Source organism: Vidua macroura, chromosome 6, assembly GCF_024509145.1.
Source record: "Vidua macroura isolate BioBank_ID:100142 chromosome 6, ASM2450914v1, whole genome shotgun sequence".
Taxonomy (NCBI): Eukaryota; Metazoa; Chordata; class Aves; order Passeriformes; family Viduidae; genus Vidua; species Vidua macroura.
In genome coordinates, this window is record NC_071576.1 from 2,018,250 (window position 1) to 2,034,463 (window position 16,214).

The 16,214-nt window shown below is 42.6% G+C and overlaps 1 protein-coding gene across 1 annotated transcript in view; it reads right to left on the reverse strand.

Annotated features, from left to right (window-relative positions):
* Positions 1–16,214, reverse strand: part of SOS2 (SOS Ras/Rho guanine nucleotide exchange factor 2) — a 46,355-nt gene that overhangs the window by 12,259 nt on the left and 17,882 nt on the right. The window contains exons 6-12 of the mRNA XM_053979608.1: positions 14,807–14,950; positions 10,464–10,574; positions 9,325–9,423; positions 5,345–5,472; positions 3,575–4,230; positions 2,581–2,662; positions 1,472–1,594 (exon numbers count right to left, since the gene is read on the reverse strand). Of these exons, the coding sequence (XP_053835583.1) occupies positions 1,472–1,594; positions 2,581–2,662; positions 3,575–4,230; positions 5,345–5,472; positions 9,325–9,423; positions 10,464–10,574; positions 14,807–14,950 (1,343 nt within the window). The remainder of the gene's footprint in view (positions 1–1,471; positions 1,595–2,580; positions 2,663–3,574; positions 4,231–5,344; positions 5,473–9,324; positions 9,424–10,463; positions 10,575–14,806; positions 14,951–16,214) is intronic.

Here is a 16,214-nt window from a genome sequence, read left to right on the forward strand (position 1 = left end):
GATCCAAGTTTCATGTAACAGGATCTTATCTAATCCATCTCTGCCCTTGAGATCCCATGGTGAAAACTCTGGGAAAGCCAGAGATTCTTGGATCTGCTGAGTGCACTTCCAGCTGAGCACCTCCTCCTTCCCATCACCTCACATGCACTTTTTTGTGTCCAAGCCCTTTCCATGCCTGGCCACTGCATTTTCTACAAGATGGAGAGTGCAGGGAAGCAGGGAAGGAAGGGATGAACACCTTCAATTCTCCACCTTCTTCCCAAACTGCAGTCTCTGAAGCAGAGGTCAATGCTTTTAACAACGCTGGAATGCACAAAGTGCTGAGTTTATCCACCAACAGCTCAAACTCACTCATTTGCAGCTGTAAGGCAGCTTCAAGCTACTGGAAATTCACACTATGGATCAGAAGCAGCTCCCAGAAAACAGCAAAACCAGGGAAAGCACGAGCTGAGAGGCAGCTCTCCCAGGAACTGATAACTGTGGAGACTTCTGGTGCTGCTGAACCCACAGGAGCTGATAAAGTGGGAACACCAAGGGCCTGATAAGCTGCCCAAGGCCAGCAGCACACAGGAGGATCAAGGTTACACTGAGGTTGTGTGACTTGGATCACACTCAAGAAGGTGGTGGCAGCTCTGTGTCGAGGAAAACTACAGGGTTACCACAGATGTAGCTTTTTTTAATCTTTTATATGCACATGGGTGTCTGATAAAAATGGGACCCCGAGTGACTTTCTGAACACCTTGGAGGTACTGGCATGTCAGGGTGACCCTTTGAGTCAACTGCTGTTGCTCCAACAGGAATGTGTGGTAGCAGGTAACTGAGGGTTCTCTGTGTGTGTAATTAATTGCCTTAATTACTATTAGTAGAATTAATATTGATAGTAATATTAATGTGCAATTAATAGGAACATCTTGATGTTACTCATCAGTGTAATGATTGAAAGTTGCTCAAGCAAACACTGGTTGTGATCTGTGTCTCCTCCTGTCTCAATCCCTAATCAGGGCAACAATTACTCTCATTCATGCTAGAAATGCTTAATTGTTCCCCAAATTAGCTTGGTCAGCAAGACCTTGAAGATTCCCTGCAGCCCACTGCAGAGTGCAGCACAGACAAGAGTCTCCCTGTCTGTGAGCAAACACATCCACGGGGCTGGGAAAGGGAGTGAAACACCAGCAGGGCTGGAAAACTGGGAACAGAGGAATTATCTTCCCGGGGCCTGGGAACAAGGAATGCTTTGAGAGCGTGGCCAGCCCTGCTCTGAGCTCCACATCCCTCACCCACAGGCGCCGTGGGTGGGGATCCCAGCTGGGCCAGCTCCAGCAGTCGCTGGGACTAATCAGGACACGATTTGGGATATTATGCTGCTGGCAGACATGGCTAAAGTCTCCAGCAGAGATTAGAGTCTGCAGGAGCTCTGGCCATCAGGCAGGCCAGGCTGGCAGTGCCAGGGCAGGGCTGGGGGCACACACACCTGAGCTGCACGGGCTGCACGTATTCCTTGCGGAAGCGCTTCAGGTCGGCGCTGATGGGCTGCTCCCCCTTCTCCACGGCCAGCCTGTCTGCCTCCGTGGGCTCAGGCTCAGGGATCTCAAACCTGGGGGAAAACACCACACAGTGATGGCAACCCAGACAAAGCACAACCCTCTGTGCACAAGCTGCACTTTATAGAAATGTTATTTATATAAATTCAGTGTGGGGAGAAGCAGGTGCTTCTCTGCCATCCGGTTTGCCTGGAATTCCCTCCTCCCCAGCTCCACACCCTGCTAATTCACTGCTTCTCTGCTCATCACACCATGTCTAGACTGGGATAGAAGGTTTTTAAGGATCTGCTGGCTTGATTAAGGGAAGATTAGATGAGAGCTTAAGAGCAGCTTTACCACACTGCATTAAAATGCTGTTTACCTTAATTCTGTGCCTTCAAACGAACTGCCTGGAACGTTTCTGTCCTGATTTCCATTGTGCACTCAACCCTCTCATGAGCCAAGTCAGCAGTTCACAACATCACCACCCACAGCCCAGACACACCAGGTGCTTCAGCTCATACCTCATTCAGGTATCTCATTTAAACTGGGAAAAGGAAGCTTGCACTGAAAACCTGGATCATGGCTTTCAAGTTACTGGTTTATAAACTTCACTAGAACACTGAAACTTGACACTGGGATCCTGAGCAGGAAAGGAGCACTTGGAATCTCTGATTTTTGTGGGTCCCTTCCAACTCGGGATTTTATATAATTCCAAATATACAAAACTCATCAGGAACTGGAGTGACAGGACAAGGGGAAAAGCTTCAAACTGACAGAGAGGAGACTTAGATGGGATTTGAGGAAGAAATTCCTGGCTGGGAGGGTGGGGAGGGCCCTGGAATAGAATTCCTGGAGAAACTGTGACTGCTCCAACCCTGGAAGCATCCAAGGTCAGGCTGGACAGGGCTTGGAGCAGTCTGGGATAGTGGAAGTGTCCCTGCCCATGGCAGGGGGTGGCACTGGATGGGTTTTAAGGTCCTTTCTCAAACCATTCTGGGATTTTATTCTACGATTCCAAACCTCTTCCATGCCTTCAGAAAGGAGGATCACTGCTCACCTTTCTATCAGCAAACTCAGCAGCTCCTGGGGCTTGCAAAAGGAGCGGTAGGTGGTCAGGAAAGTCCGAACGAAGTTAGGGTCTGTAAGGATTGAATAAGAAAATTACAGCAGTAGGTTTTTATCCAGTTGCAAAAGATCAGAAATAAAATACAAAGAAAAAGTTTAATCTGCAGAAAAGACACTGAGGTTGTAAGGCAAGCACTGTATTTGAAAAAGACCAAAAATGACAGGGCTTGGGAAATTTTCACTCAGCTCTTTGGTGCATTTCCCTGAAAAATACTGAACTGCACATCCAATGTTCTCTTAAAAACTCTGTCTCAGCCTCCCCTGAGGAATGACTCTCCCTGTATTGGGGAAGTTTAACAAAAATTGCACGTCAGTCCCAACAGCACCCGCTTCCCTTGCACCCCAAAACTGAGATCCAACATTTTCCTCAGCATCAGCACTTCATGGAACTCCTTCAAGCTTTCACTTCTGTGCCCTTCAGACAGGGAAAGGCTGAAAAATGCTGATGGTGATTTGCATCCACTTCAACCCAAACACTTCACAGAGTGGCAGGCTGAATGTAATAAATATGAAAAATACAGTAAATATAATAAATATAACCTTCAACCCAGATACTTCACAGCGTGGCAGGCTGAATGTAATACATATAAAAAATACAGCTAAATAAAAAATAAAATGAAAATAAAAAATAAAATAAATAAAATAAATACAACCTTCAACTCTTTTCTTCCTTCTCAGAGCCTCAGCCTGTAACAGCTCCATTGCTTTGGCCATGATGAAACATGGAAACATATTTTTGTGTTTTTTAGGGGATGAAAGGTTTGCATACTCAGAATTTTCTTACAGCTTTGCCTGCAAAGCCAGGTGATTTAATAACATATTTTACTCCCTGCAGATGTTGTTTTACATTTCATTACAAGCAGAAAAAAGCTAAAGATAGAAGGATTAACTTCCTCACCCACGTAAGAACAACAAGCTCAGGATACCTGCATACATATGGTAGGTCAGCCTCTCGATGAGCTTCACCACCGTGCCCCCTTTGATGATGGGAATACCATTCCTGCTCTGCAAGTTGTCCTCAAAAACAATGTTCTCCTCGGAGTCCTCCACCACGAAACGATAAACGCTGGGGCTGGGCAGCCTCAGGGGCTGCTCGTTCTCCTCCTGCAGCAGCACCGAGTCCAGCATCCTGTCCAGGGTGCTGCGGTACTGCAGCGAGATCAGCGCCGCCATCCACGTGCTCTTCTCCTCGGCCGACCTGGCGGCGAACAGGACGCTGCTGTCGTCCTTGGACACCAGCTCGAAGGCGTGCTTGTACTCTGCCGTGTCCTCCTTGTCCACCACCTGCATCTTCCTCATGACAATCTTCTCCTTGAGCCTGTACTCGGCGCTGCTGTAGCCGGGCAGCCGCGACTGCCCGTGGTTGGTTTTGCAGCTGATCAGCAAACCGTCGAAGAGGAAGATGTGGCGCTCGTGCTTGGCCCCGATTTTCGTCAGCCCTCCTTCCATGATGAACTCGTTGCAGCACTGGCCGATGTCTTTGCCTTCCCAGCCGTCGATGTTTTTCTGGATTTCGTTCATTTTCTTGATGGCCAAGTGTTTGCTTCTGATCTGCCGGTGATAGAAGCGACAGACCGGCTCCCTTGAGGGAAGAACAGAAAAAATCACAACGGGCACGCTCCAGATTTGCCATCCCAAAAGACTGAAATCATCAATGGAATTAACTGCTTAAATCGTGATTTTTTTGCCCTCAAAATGTCCTCATCAAGTTCCAAATAAGCCACATGCGCTGCTTTAGTTGGCGGGGAAGGAGTAGAATATTGTCCTGGCTTGTAAGATGTGGTTTAGGGGTGTGTGTTCTATTTCCCATCTGCCAGAGCTGGGGCAGTTCTCTGCTGCTCTCTGGGCAGTTTTCTTTGTCTCTCCCACAGCCAATCCTCCCTCCAGGAGATCTCTGCTGTTCATGGCCACTGAGTGTCCCTGCATGGCTGAGAAAATTCCATCATCCCATGGGGAGAGGCTGTGCCCAGGGGAGGAGCCAAGCATTCCTACCTGGATCCAATCTGAGCCTTTGGGACACCACAGCAGCCTTTGCCCACTGCATTCCCACAGGAGCAGCTTTCTGCCCCACTGCATTCCCAGAGGAGCAGCTTTCTGCCCCACTGCATTCCCAGAGGAGCAGCCTTTGCCCACTGCATTCCCAGAGGGAGCCCAGGCCCATCTCCAGCAGCCCTGGAGCTCCAGAGGAAAACTCCAGCCTTGTCCAGGATCCTGCTCCAGCAGAAGCACAGCTGGCACTGCAGGAGGGCTGAGCCCCCATGGAATGGCACTGCTGCCACCAGCCTGACCCACAGGCTGCCAGGGCAGGCTCTGACTCTGGCAGGGTTTGTTTTTTGTTTTTTTTGTACTATTGCATTTCTATTTTTAATTTTCCTAGGAAAGAACTGTTATTTCTACTCCCACATCTTTACCTGAAAACTCCTTAATTTCAAAATTATTATAATTCATAGAGAAGGAGTTCACATTTTCCATTTCAGGACAGACCCCCACCTTCCCTAACAGACACCTGTCTTTTCAAACCAAGACAAATATTCACATTATTTTTACTAGTGGGTAAGGTTTTGGGCTGCTGCTCCATCTACAAAGAAACCTGGCAAGCACACATGCCTTGAAAAGGAAACACAGAGATTTTCTAGCAGGAAAAGGTGATTTATCTCCCTCCCTGCCAGCTGTGGGGAGGCTCTGGGGGTGCTTACCCAGGCCGGCGCCGCGGGGAGTGCTTGCTGTAAATGCGCTCCATGCTGCACTGCAGGTTCAGCAGGGCAGTGATGGCCTGCTTCAGGCACTCCCTGTCCTCTTCATCCTCACTGCATTCCTGCAATTGCTGGGACACAACAAACATTGATTTTTCTTTCAGATTTGCCTCATTTCTAGCAGGGTAAAAAGACTGGAAGACCTTCTCACGTGGTGTTATGAGCAGCACTCAGTGAAATTTTGGTGATTTCAAGTCAGTGACTTTTCACAGAGCTCCACTCAAAAGTAGTGTGCATGAAATGAAAAATATTTGTCAGAGGTTCAGGAAAAATCACTGGATATTCATCAAGTTTAGAAACCTCTACCCTTTAATTTACCCTCCCTTTCCCCTTTAATGCTAACTGTCAGGTGTTATTTTGCCTGTTATCTCATCAACAACATCCTGTATCAAACTGGTTTGATTCAAGAGTTTCAAGGGTTGAAATAGCTAAGGATTCAGAGCTGGTTTATGGAAGTCTGTCTGTCTTCCTTCCATGAGTCCGTCTCAACAATCCAAATTTAAGACAGGAGCAAGACCCTCTTTGCTTATCGTCCTGAGTTGTGCCACCTTCAGCAAACTCAAGAAGAAACATCAATTTTGCACAGAGCAAACAGTGAAAGAAAGTCTGAAATTCAAGATTTGCTACTACAGAAAAATGTAAAGGCAGTGACAAAAAATGTATTGCCTTTGTATAAAGACTAAATCCATCTCCACCACTCCGCAGAAACTTCCTGAATTAGGAAATTCCACAGATTTTCATATAATCTCCATCCACTCGGTAGGAACACGCTTTGAGCCAAACCTTAAAGTTCCTCTTTTTTGTTAAGGTGGTACCTAAAAGACTACTGAAAAAATAAGAGAGACTTTTCTTTTTAACCCTTTTCACCTCCAAGATCTCCTGAACTTCCCATAGCAGGGGCTGGAATGAGATGGGTTTTGAGGTCCCTTCCAACACAAACCAGTCGGGGATTCTGTGATTTTTTTAAAAGAAAAATTGAAGCTAATAAACTGGTGGGCAAAATTATGACAACTTGCTGTGCAGTTTGGGATAAACTCTTTTTTACCTCCAGACTTGAAGAGAAATCTTACACTCACTGGCACAGCAGAATCTTTCTTTTCCTTTCCCCACTACACTCCCTCAGCAAAGATCCCTCAGCTTCTTCTAAAAGTAATTGAGAGAAAAGGATTTGACACACTGGTCCACTCCCATGTTGTTTAAATGACTCAATTTTTAGTTTTCCATGCCCAAAGAACCTCCATATTCAAAAAAGGAAGAGTTTTGTGGCTCAAAATTTCTCAGAAGCTGAGGAACAGTACAGGAAAGGGAAAAAATCAGATGTCTACCTCTGGAAATTCTACTTTTCCTTGCTGCCAGCTATGGAAATGCAAAGAACATGGAAATGGTGTGAAATGCAGAATCCTAAAGGTGGGAGAAGCAATTGAGGGAAAATTTCAGATGTTGCTGGATGAGTCAGGAGCAGCAATCAGGGATAATCCTGTGCCAGGGAGAAGGAAGGATTCCATCCAGGACCTTGATCCCTGTGCTCAGGCAAAGAGGAGGCTCTGATGCAGATCCTGAAGGTTTTTCCACCAAGGAGGAAAAGTTCTACAGCTTGAAAGAATTTTCAGGCTTTTCACACTTTAATTTTATTTTAGTTTAGCTGTTTTGCAAAAAAAGCAAATATTGAGGCCTGTGTTTGTGTAAATCATTATTTTGTTCACCTGCCAATTCAGAAGGGGTTTTTGGTAACTTCCTCAAGGAATAAAAGTCTCAATCTGAGCTTCTCTCCCTACTGAAACTGTGAAAATATGAGTGTTTTGTTGCTTTTCTGCTTTCATTTTGGTCTTCTTCGACCATAATTCCTAGAGGCAAATGCAATGGCAACAGAGAAGCAGTACCACCAGTTTTTAATGTTATATATTGTATTAAGGTAACATATAATGTTATATTGTAATTAATAATATTGCAACCATTTATTATATTAATTACATATATTAATATGTAGTTAATATAACATATAATACAACAATATATTAGAATTGTGGAATAAATACTCTTTTTATCCCCAAAAACCACTCTGCTTTCTAAAAATCCCTGCTGTAAATTCAGGATTTTTTCAAAGTACAACATAAAATGCAAATTTGAAACCTGTAACTAATGGGAACACAACAAAATACTCTGGATTGAATATTTCTCCATGGTGATATTTCAGATTTCTGTTCTGTGATCACAAGGTTGTGAGACAGCCAAGTGTCAGATTCAACTCAGAAATCTCATACACTGTGCATAAAGGTCAAATTTAAATGATTTCACTGCTAAAATGCTCATCTTTCATGCTGTGTGATCATTTAAAATGAATAAAAAAACGACAAAATTATTTTGCCAGGCTTTATATATCAAAAATAGGAGAAAATCTCTGCTCTCTAGGGCACCCGTGGTAATTTTTCCCTAAAAAGGAGAAAAACACAACATATTTTACACTTGTAAAACCAGCTCCAAGTTCAGAGCTGTGGCAGCACGTGATTTCATCCTTAAATTTCATCCTGATGCACTTTCCCAGCTCTACGACACAATGGGGCATTAAAAGCCTGACCTTCAGCATCAGGCAGGTCCCTGGCCCAATTCTGGCTTTTCAACCTGGAAGATTTGCAGAATTTTCAGAGAATTATCCCATGCAGGTGATGATCATGGAAAAGGAAGTTCCATTATTTTGAAAGAGTCTCTTCTGATAAAGAAATTTTCCCTGATATCCAATTTAAACCTCCCCTGGCAGAGCTTGACCCTCCTGTCCCCCACTCTCCTGTCAAGAAGTTGTAGAAAATTAAGATTGTTTGGGTTTTTTAAAAAGTTTTTCTGAACTGTTTTTTAAACTGATTATCACTAGAAATGCTTCATAGCTGAAAATTTACTGAAATCACACAGATTTAGGTGTATTGGAAGCTGTGCCTGCCCATGGCAGGGGTTGGAACCAGATGATTTTTAAGGACCCTTCCAACCCAAACCATTCTGAGATTTCAACTTTTCTGCAAAATATTGGCAATTCATTCATTTGGGATAGGTCAAAATAAATCATCCCTTGTTTTTACTTATTTAAATCAGGATATGCAAAAAATCACAGCAGACATGAGGAAAACAAGAGTGAAATTAAGTAGAAAAAAAAAAAAAAAGCTTGTGCTAAATATTAATTACAGATCTGGTATTAACACAACTCCTAGAAATATTTAGGTTGGATTATAGATAAATTCTATTTTCTTCCTTCATACAAGTAAATCCTTTAAAACACAAAGGAAATCCCTATAACTCACCTGTACAGCATCAGATTTTACACTGAGAACCTCAAAGAATCATTTCTGGTGCTATTTCCAAATGTCAGCTATAGCCACAGGGTGTTTTACCCATTTAATTGAAGTTCATCCCTGTTAGTTAATAATTCATTTACCCTTTAAAGCATTACAAACTTTCCCCACACAATGGGGCAAACAGAACCTTTTTTACATTATCCTCAGCTAATTCCAGTTAGAACTCAGGACAAATGGTTGAATATTAAGAATGGATTTTTCTGAAATAATAAACTGAGCTGCAGCTGGAGTGTGACCTGAGAATTCTGACTGAATCCTGCTTAGCTTTTTCTGAATGGAGAAAAAATTCACAACTCATAGAAAGAAGAAATTAGATTTGTGTATTCAATTTTTACCTATATTAGAACTCAAGTTCAATAAATATTTGTTTAATAAAATGTAGTTCAAATGTTCATATGAGAGCAACAGATGTTTTTTAAGATTTTTTAAAATACGCTTTTACTTTTCAGAAATGAAGTAACCAGTGTCAAATAATTTTAATTTTCAGAGGGAATAAATAAAATGTAACCAGCTATTTAAAAGCTCAGATTTTCTATGTTAATAATTATTTTCAGTCAGAAATGAGAGTGTAGCTCCATTTACCTGCAGCAACTCAAAGTAGTGCAAGCAGTGATAGACTGGGATCAGCATGAGGCGAGGCAGGACGTACTGGACAGCCTCCTTAAATCCTTCAGCTGTGGACTGAAAAGGAAAAAAAACCAGGATTATTTACACTGAAATACTCAGAATATTCACTGTGCTCCCATTATGTCCAATATCCCACAGAAATATGGAGGCCTCACTGGGTACTGAAGAAATCAGTATCACTCTCAGAAACTGAGAATCACAGGTTTATCACTTAAAAAATGAGAAATATTTTCCATTCCCAGTAGCTGACTAAGGCAGTAATTCAGGGTGTAAGATGAGGAGATTTTTCCAAACAGTGGTGAAATTCTTGCCATCTTCCATCTGAGGAGAAACTGAATTACCTCAGGGACAGAAAGGAGGCCAGATTCACCACCTGACTTAAATATCAATTTAATCTGGAATAAAAGAATTCAATTCCAGCTTTGAGCTTTAAATTTAGGAGGGCAGGAGGCAAAGAGCCTTCCTTGCTCACTCCCCAAGGAATATTTCAGAGGGATCTGATCCTGCAGAGATGTCCCAGGACCACTAAACTGGTCTTAACTGGGAGCACCAGTGACCATCACTTGCTCAGCAGCTTCTCTAAGGGTATTTCTGAACACCAAGCCAGCCTGAGCAGCATTTTTAATTAATAAATCTGCTACACAGGCAGAAGGAAGCAATAAACCAACAAAAGAATTACAGATTATCCTGCTGGCCAGCAATGGCTAAGAAATTACTGAAGAATTTCTAGAAAAAGCAGCAGTCACAGGCTCAGGGCTGCAGGAGGCCTTGGATATGCACAGGAGAAAATGAAAATATGGTGTTTGTGTGCCTGTGGTTGGCTTTAAAAGGCAAAATAAAAGTGGCAGTGTGAGAATTCACCCTCTGTTCTCCTACAGGATGTGAGGAGAAAAAAAACCTGCAAAAACACTCATGGAGGGGTCAGAGCTGTGCCCTGTTTGTACAGCAAAAAGCAAAGTCAAAATATCTCACACTGATGGAAGGGAAGGACCTTGAGGATTTCTTCCTTAGTTGGAAGCAAAGAATTACTGACAGAATTCCAACCTTTGAAATATGAGAATTAAAGCCATTCAGTATTTCTCATTTGCACTCACCTGGAAGTGGAGAGCCACAGCAGGTTTGGCCATTAAGTTGTTAAAATGCTCATGAAATTGTGGAGAAAGAATATCCTGGGACAAGGTTTCATATGGATCAAAGGCTTGCTCCTAAATCAAAACAGAATTACACACAGAAGTGAAGGATCCAAGCTATTTCTGTCCCAGCTGCTACAATAATTCCTTTTAATAAGCTGATGGAACTTTTCAAGAAAATATTGATTTTACAAAATAAATATTGAGTAAACCACAATCTTATTTCACTTCTAGCTTTTAAATGTCCATAATTTTCTTGGAATTCCTCAACCTCCCCATCTTTATGGCCAACACAAAGTTTGTTGTACTGCAGCAGTGGGAACCAAGAGAAGTTTTTACTTTTCACCCCATTTCACATGGAATGGCAATTTTACCCCTCTGTCCATAAAAATGGACAATGTGGAAACTTGGAACACTTTTCCAGGGATAATATCTCATTTGGGACAGAACAACCAGGCTCAGGGGAAAGTCTTCAAGTGCCATCAAGGGTTTAGATGCAAAAATGGTTCTGTTTGGAGTATGCAGCTGTGATTCCACAGGATCAGCTGCAGCAGGATGGGATGGAAACCTGGAGGTGCAGGGATCCCACAGGAATAATTCCTGGCTGCAGGAATCCCACAGGAATCATTTCTGGCTGTACAGGAATCCCACAGGAATCATTTCTGGCTGTACAGGAAAAAATTCTGTCTGCAGTAATCCCACAGGAATAATTTCTGGTTGCAGGAATAATTTCTAGTTGCAGGAATAATTTCTGGCTGTACAGGAATAATTTCTGACTGTGCAGGAATAATTTCTGACTGTGCAGGAATCATCTCTGGCTGTACAGGAATCCCTGCAGGAACCATTTCTGGTTGCAGGGATCATTTCTGGCTCCCAGCTGGGCTGTGCCAGGGCCTGTCAGGCTGATCCCAGTCCCTGCAGGGACTGATTCACTCCTGAGTCACTGCTGGCATCAGCACATCCCTCTTTTCACCCCAGTGATTGCCAGGCTGCTGGATTTGGGAATGCCAACCCCACAAAAGGCTTGTTTGAACATTGGTGAAGTCTCAAGTCACAGTGGAATCCACAGTGCAAATCCACTGCAGGAGTCAGGCCAGCATTTCCTGACTCTGTGCTGTCTTCTGGAATTATTTTATATTTTTACTGCATTTAAAAGTGGTTTTAGTTTCTATCACTTAGACTTCAATCAGTATTTTTATGTTTTGGGCTTGTTTTATGAACATGAGATTAAAATGAACTGCATTAGGGATCTTCCTCAGGAGATTAATTATTTAGAAAGGGTTTTATGCTGACAGTGCTGCAGAAGTGACTGAAACATGGAATTCTGGAAGATTGAAATTGATGGCTTTTGGGTGAAGGAGGGCAGGGTTAGATGGGATATTGGGAATTCTTCCCTGGGAGGGTGGGGAGGGGCTGGGCTGGAATTCCCAGAGCAGCTGTGGCTGCCCCTGGATCCCTGGCAGTGCCCAAGGCCAGGTTGGACACTTGGAGCACCTGGGACAGTGGGAGGTGTCCCTGCCATGGCAGGGGTGGGATGGGATGGGATGGGATGGGATGGGATGGGATGGGATGAGATGGGATGGGATTTAAGGTCTCTTCCAACCCAATCCATTCTGGGATTCTATGGAAGCAGCACCCTGATGTCCCTATAAACGATCTCAGTGCAGGATATGGCCCTGGATTGGTGTTTGCCCATTTCACCCCCTTGCTGTGTGCACTGCTCTCCACCTTTATTCCTTTGTGGATACTTAAATCTCCTCTTATGGAAACACAAACACCAGAAAACAAATTTACAATCTACTGACAATCCCCTTGTTGTATCAGCTGCCTTGTGAAGATCCCTTCAGAAACCCTCTGCCCTGTTCTCAACCACCCATCTCCCACTTTTGGGTGTCAGTTTCTGAATTTCCTCCACACCAGCAAAAAATATTTTATTTTCCCCAAACACAAAATCAATGTTTTATTTACCCCACACTTCCTTATCTCAAAACCACGACAATATTTATGTTTTTAAACCTTCCAGGGAGCTGATGAAGACAAAACAGACAAAGCAGGAAGTTTCCAGCTTGCAAGGGTTGTTTGGTTTTAATTATCCTTCCCAAGAAGTTGAAGGACCTTTTTAATGGAAACACTAAATGAACAACGCTGGCAGTGAGATAAGCAGAGCAAATAAACACTTCACTTTCGTATCTCTCTGTAATGATTCCTTTTGCAAACACTGACAGAAAGATGATCTCACCCTGTGAGGAGATCCCATCAACAGCTCACTTATTAAGCACGTCTTGCCCCATATTAACTGAATTCATAAATTCAAATATATTACCTTCATAAAAAGCTTGGAAAAATAATCTGGACTTAATTTCCTCTTCAAGTTTCTCAGTGAATGAAAAATCAGATGAGATTTTCACTCATTGAAAAGGATTTGTTTCCACTAAAGCACTGGATGACTCAGAGCAACTTTTACAATAAAATCAGATTTTTTTTTCCAGGATAATGCTACACTATTTCAAATTTAAGGGTTTTTTATAGTTTTAATATCATAACTACTTTAATCCATTGATCAAACACTTCTCCTTATCATTATAAAGCAATTATGCTTCAACAACTGCTAAGACTTGGTCAACTGGACTTTCCTACATGAGTGGTTTATTGAAGCAATGCCAAGAAAACTTTATCTTTATGGTCTATTCCTAAATGAGTGGCACCTGTGCCCAAAAATCACTATTTTTTACAGCCACAAAAATGTAATAATTCTTCAGGTGGTGCTGGGGTGTTAGTGCAATTCTCAGATCTTAAAAATGGAAATTATATATAAAAGTAAGATTTAAAGTTAATATAATAAAATTTTTAATTAATATAAAGATATTATAATATATTAAAAGTATATATAAATAAAAAGTTTAATTTAAAAAATAAACATCATAATTTGAAGATAAAACAAAAAATTTGCCATTCACCACGTGGTTCAGCTGAAACATTCTCTGTCACCTCAGAACAGTTTTTTTCCTAATAGTGGTTTACATGATTGCTCTCACGTTTTAGGGCCAAAAATTTAGATTAATACACATCTCAAAGAAAAGCAGATTCCATTTAAGCCATGTCCAATGGCAGCAAAACTTCCATCCCTACCCTGGTCATCCTCTCCAAGAGTTTTCTTCCCAGACAATTAAAACTGTGTGGTTAATTCTAAGCTGAATTGTCCTCTTGCATCTCAGATTCTGCTTTTTCCCTGTGCACCTCCCTGCTGAATGCCAGAGTCATTTTGCACCTATTTTCAGGAATTCTGACTCAACTGAGCTCTAGCCCTATTCAGCTTTGTGACTCCCTTCTGTATTACTGAATAGAAATATTTAAGAATAATATTAATATTACAATACTATTAAGTAAAATATATTAAAATATATCAAACATCTTTATGAGAATATACATTAATTAATAATTAATATTATTAATATGAATAAATAATATTAATATATTCTGTATGAAATAATTTATTTTAATATATTAAAATAGATTAAAGTATAATAATATTTAAGAATATTTAATAGAATAATTTTAATATGGAGTATTTAAGAATTTTTAAAAAAATTCCTTCCAGTATTTCAGTGCCCATTCAAAACAAACTGAGAAAATAATTAATAATCTTCCAGTAGGAGGCACACCCAATGCCAGGGCAGTGTTTTTCCTTATTGCTGCTCTTTAATACCCACTTTAGAGCTCAGTGGGTATCACCAGCACTTCTGTACAGCCACAAAGTGCTGCTCTGGTACTTCACTCCTTCCTGGAGTCCCTGAAGAGATTTCCCATTCCAGATGTCAAACAATGCACCTGAATGAAAACCCTGGTCATGGTTTTGCACGGGAGACATTCAGGGAAGTGATGCAAAGTTCCCTAAGAGAACTGAACAAAAGACTGTTCTAGAGGTGGTAAACTGACTGAAATTTTAGGTTTTGTTTCTTTACGTTGTCAGTGGGGGAGAAAAGGTTGTGGGGGCAGAAGTGTTCTGGAAGTTTTGTTCTGATTCTTATGACTCTTTCTTTTAGTTAGTGGTAATAGGTGTTTTCTTCACACCCTTTTAAGGCTTTGAGCCTGCTCTGCCTTTCTGCTAATCCCACCTGGCAGCAGGGAGTGAGTGCACTGGGGATTGGCCAGCACTGAACCCTCCACACTCCTTGGGGCATTGGCCAGGAAATCTCAACACTGGCGACATCTCAAACTGGCAAACCAAAACCACTACACCCTGTTTGGAGTGATTTAATAAAAACAAACCTAAACCCCCCCTAAACCAACCAAACTGAACACCAAACCTCTGCCAGGTCCTCAAAGCAGCTGCCAGCCAGAGGGTGAGGGCTGCTTTCATCTGTCATTTCCACAGTGTCCTCAATCAATCCCAAAAGCTTCACTGTCAGCTCGTGGATGTCTGAAATGTTGCTGAATATCACATCAATGTCCTGCAAACACAAAACATGCCTGAGTCCTGGCTGGGATAATTTATTTGGAGGATGTAAATATTGGAGTGGGTTTTGTCTGAACCAGGAGGTCAATGGAGAGCTGTTGAGTCTTAACTTCTTTTTGCCAGGGTCGGCATTAAATGCTCAGGATGGTATTTCTTGTTGGGACTCAGATGTTTGTTAGTTCTTATCTCTGTCACAGTCTCACAAACCCTGAGTTCTGCAGCACTTCAACAAACTAAAAATGGAGCCCCATCTCTCTCTCTGCAAGGCCTTTTAAGAATAAACTGCCCAATTCAGAAATGACACCTCAATTATTTTCACTTTTAACCCAATCACCAACCACCCGTGCCCGCAATGGGGACTTTTTTATCCAATTACACAAAACCACCCAAACCCATGGAGAAGGAGGAGAAGAAGGAGCAGCCTCCACCCTAAAACCTCCATCTTGCTTTATATCTATTCCTGTATTCTAAACCCTTAAACTCTGAGTTTTCCACCCTGTGACATCACACACTTCTATTCAAACTCCACCCCCACAATCCCAGTTCTGCCATTCCATTTTGGAAGCTTCTCCATGGCCTCAGGTCAATGCAGTGTTCTCCTGGGGGTCAGACTCTGTCAGCACAGAAAGTCTAAAATTCTCAGTAACCAGATTTCCAACAGAGAGGAGCCACAAAAAGCAAGGAGAAGTTAAATTCTGTCCTCCAGGCTTCCCTGAGCACATCCAGCCTTGCCCTATTTTCAGAGCATCCTTCCCTGGAGCTGCTGTGCTGCCAGGACAGGCTGGGGTCTGGACAGGCACTCCTGGCCTTTCCTGCTCTCACTGCTCCCTCTGCTCCTTCTTGTCCCACAGAACACAGCAGGAAGGAGGTGATTTACAGGAGGAATTTACAGCAGCTCCAAGCTCAGATCCTCTAAACCACAGGTGCAGCTAAAGCAGCTCCTGGGAATGCAGCAGGAATTGGCAGCTTCCTTCCCAAATTCTAAGTGTAGATTTTCAATTCCTCACACTCACTGAGGGAGCCCCTTCTCCAGTTCAGTGTCCTGGATTCCTCCTCTGACCCCTCTGAATTCCCTGCTCAGAAGTTTCTCTGCCCCATCCTCCCACTGACCTCCTGCCAGTGCCCAGAGCATGGCAACCCTCTTGTGGGAACATGAAATCCTGAAATTTCCCATACCCATTCCCAAAAGAATATTCCTCAGCTCCCAAACATGGCCCCCTTCTCCTCCCATCATCTTCACTGGAATTGTACCCCCACAC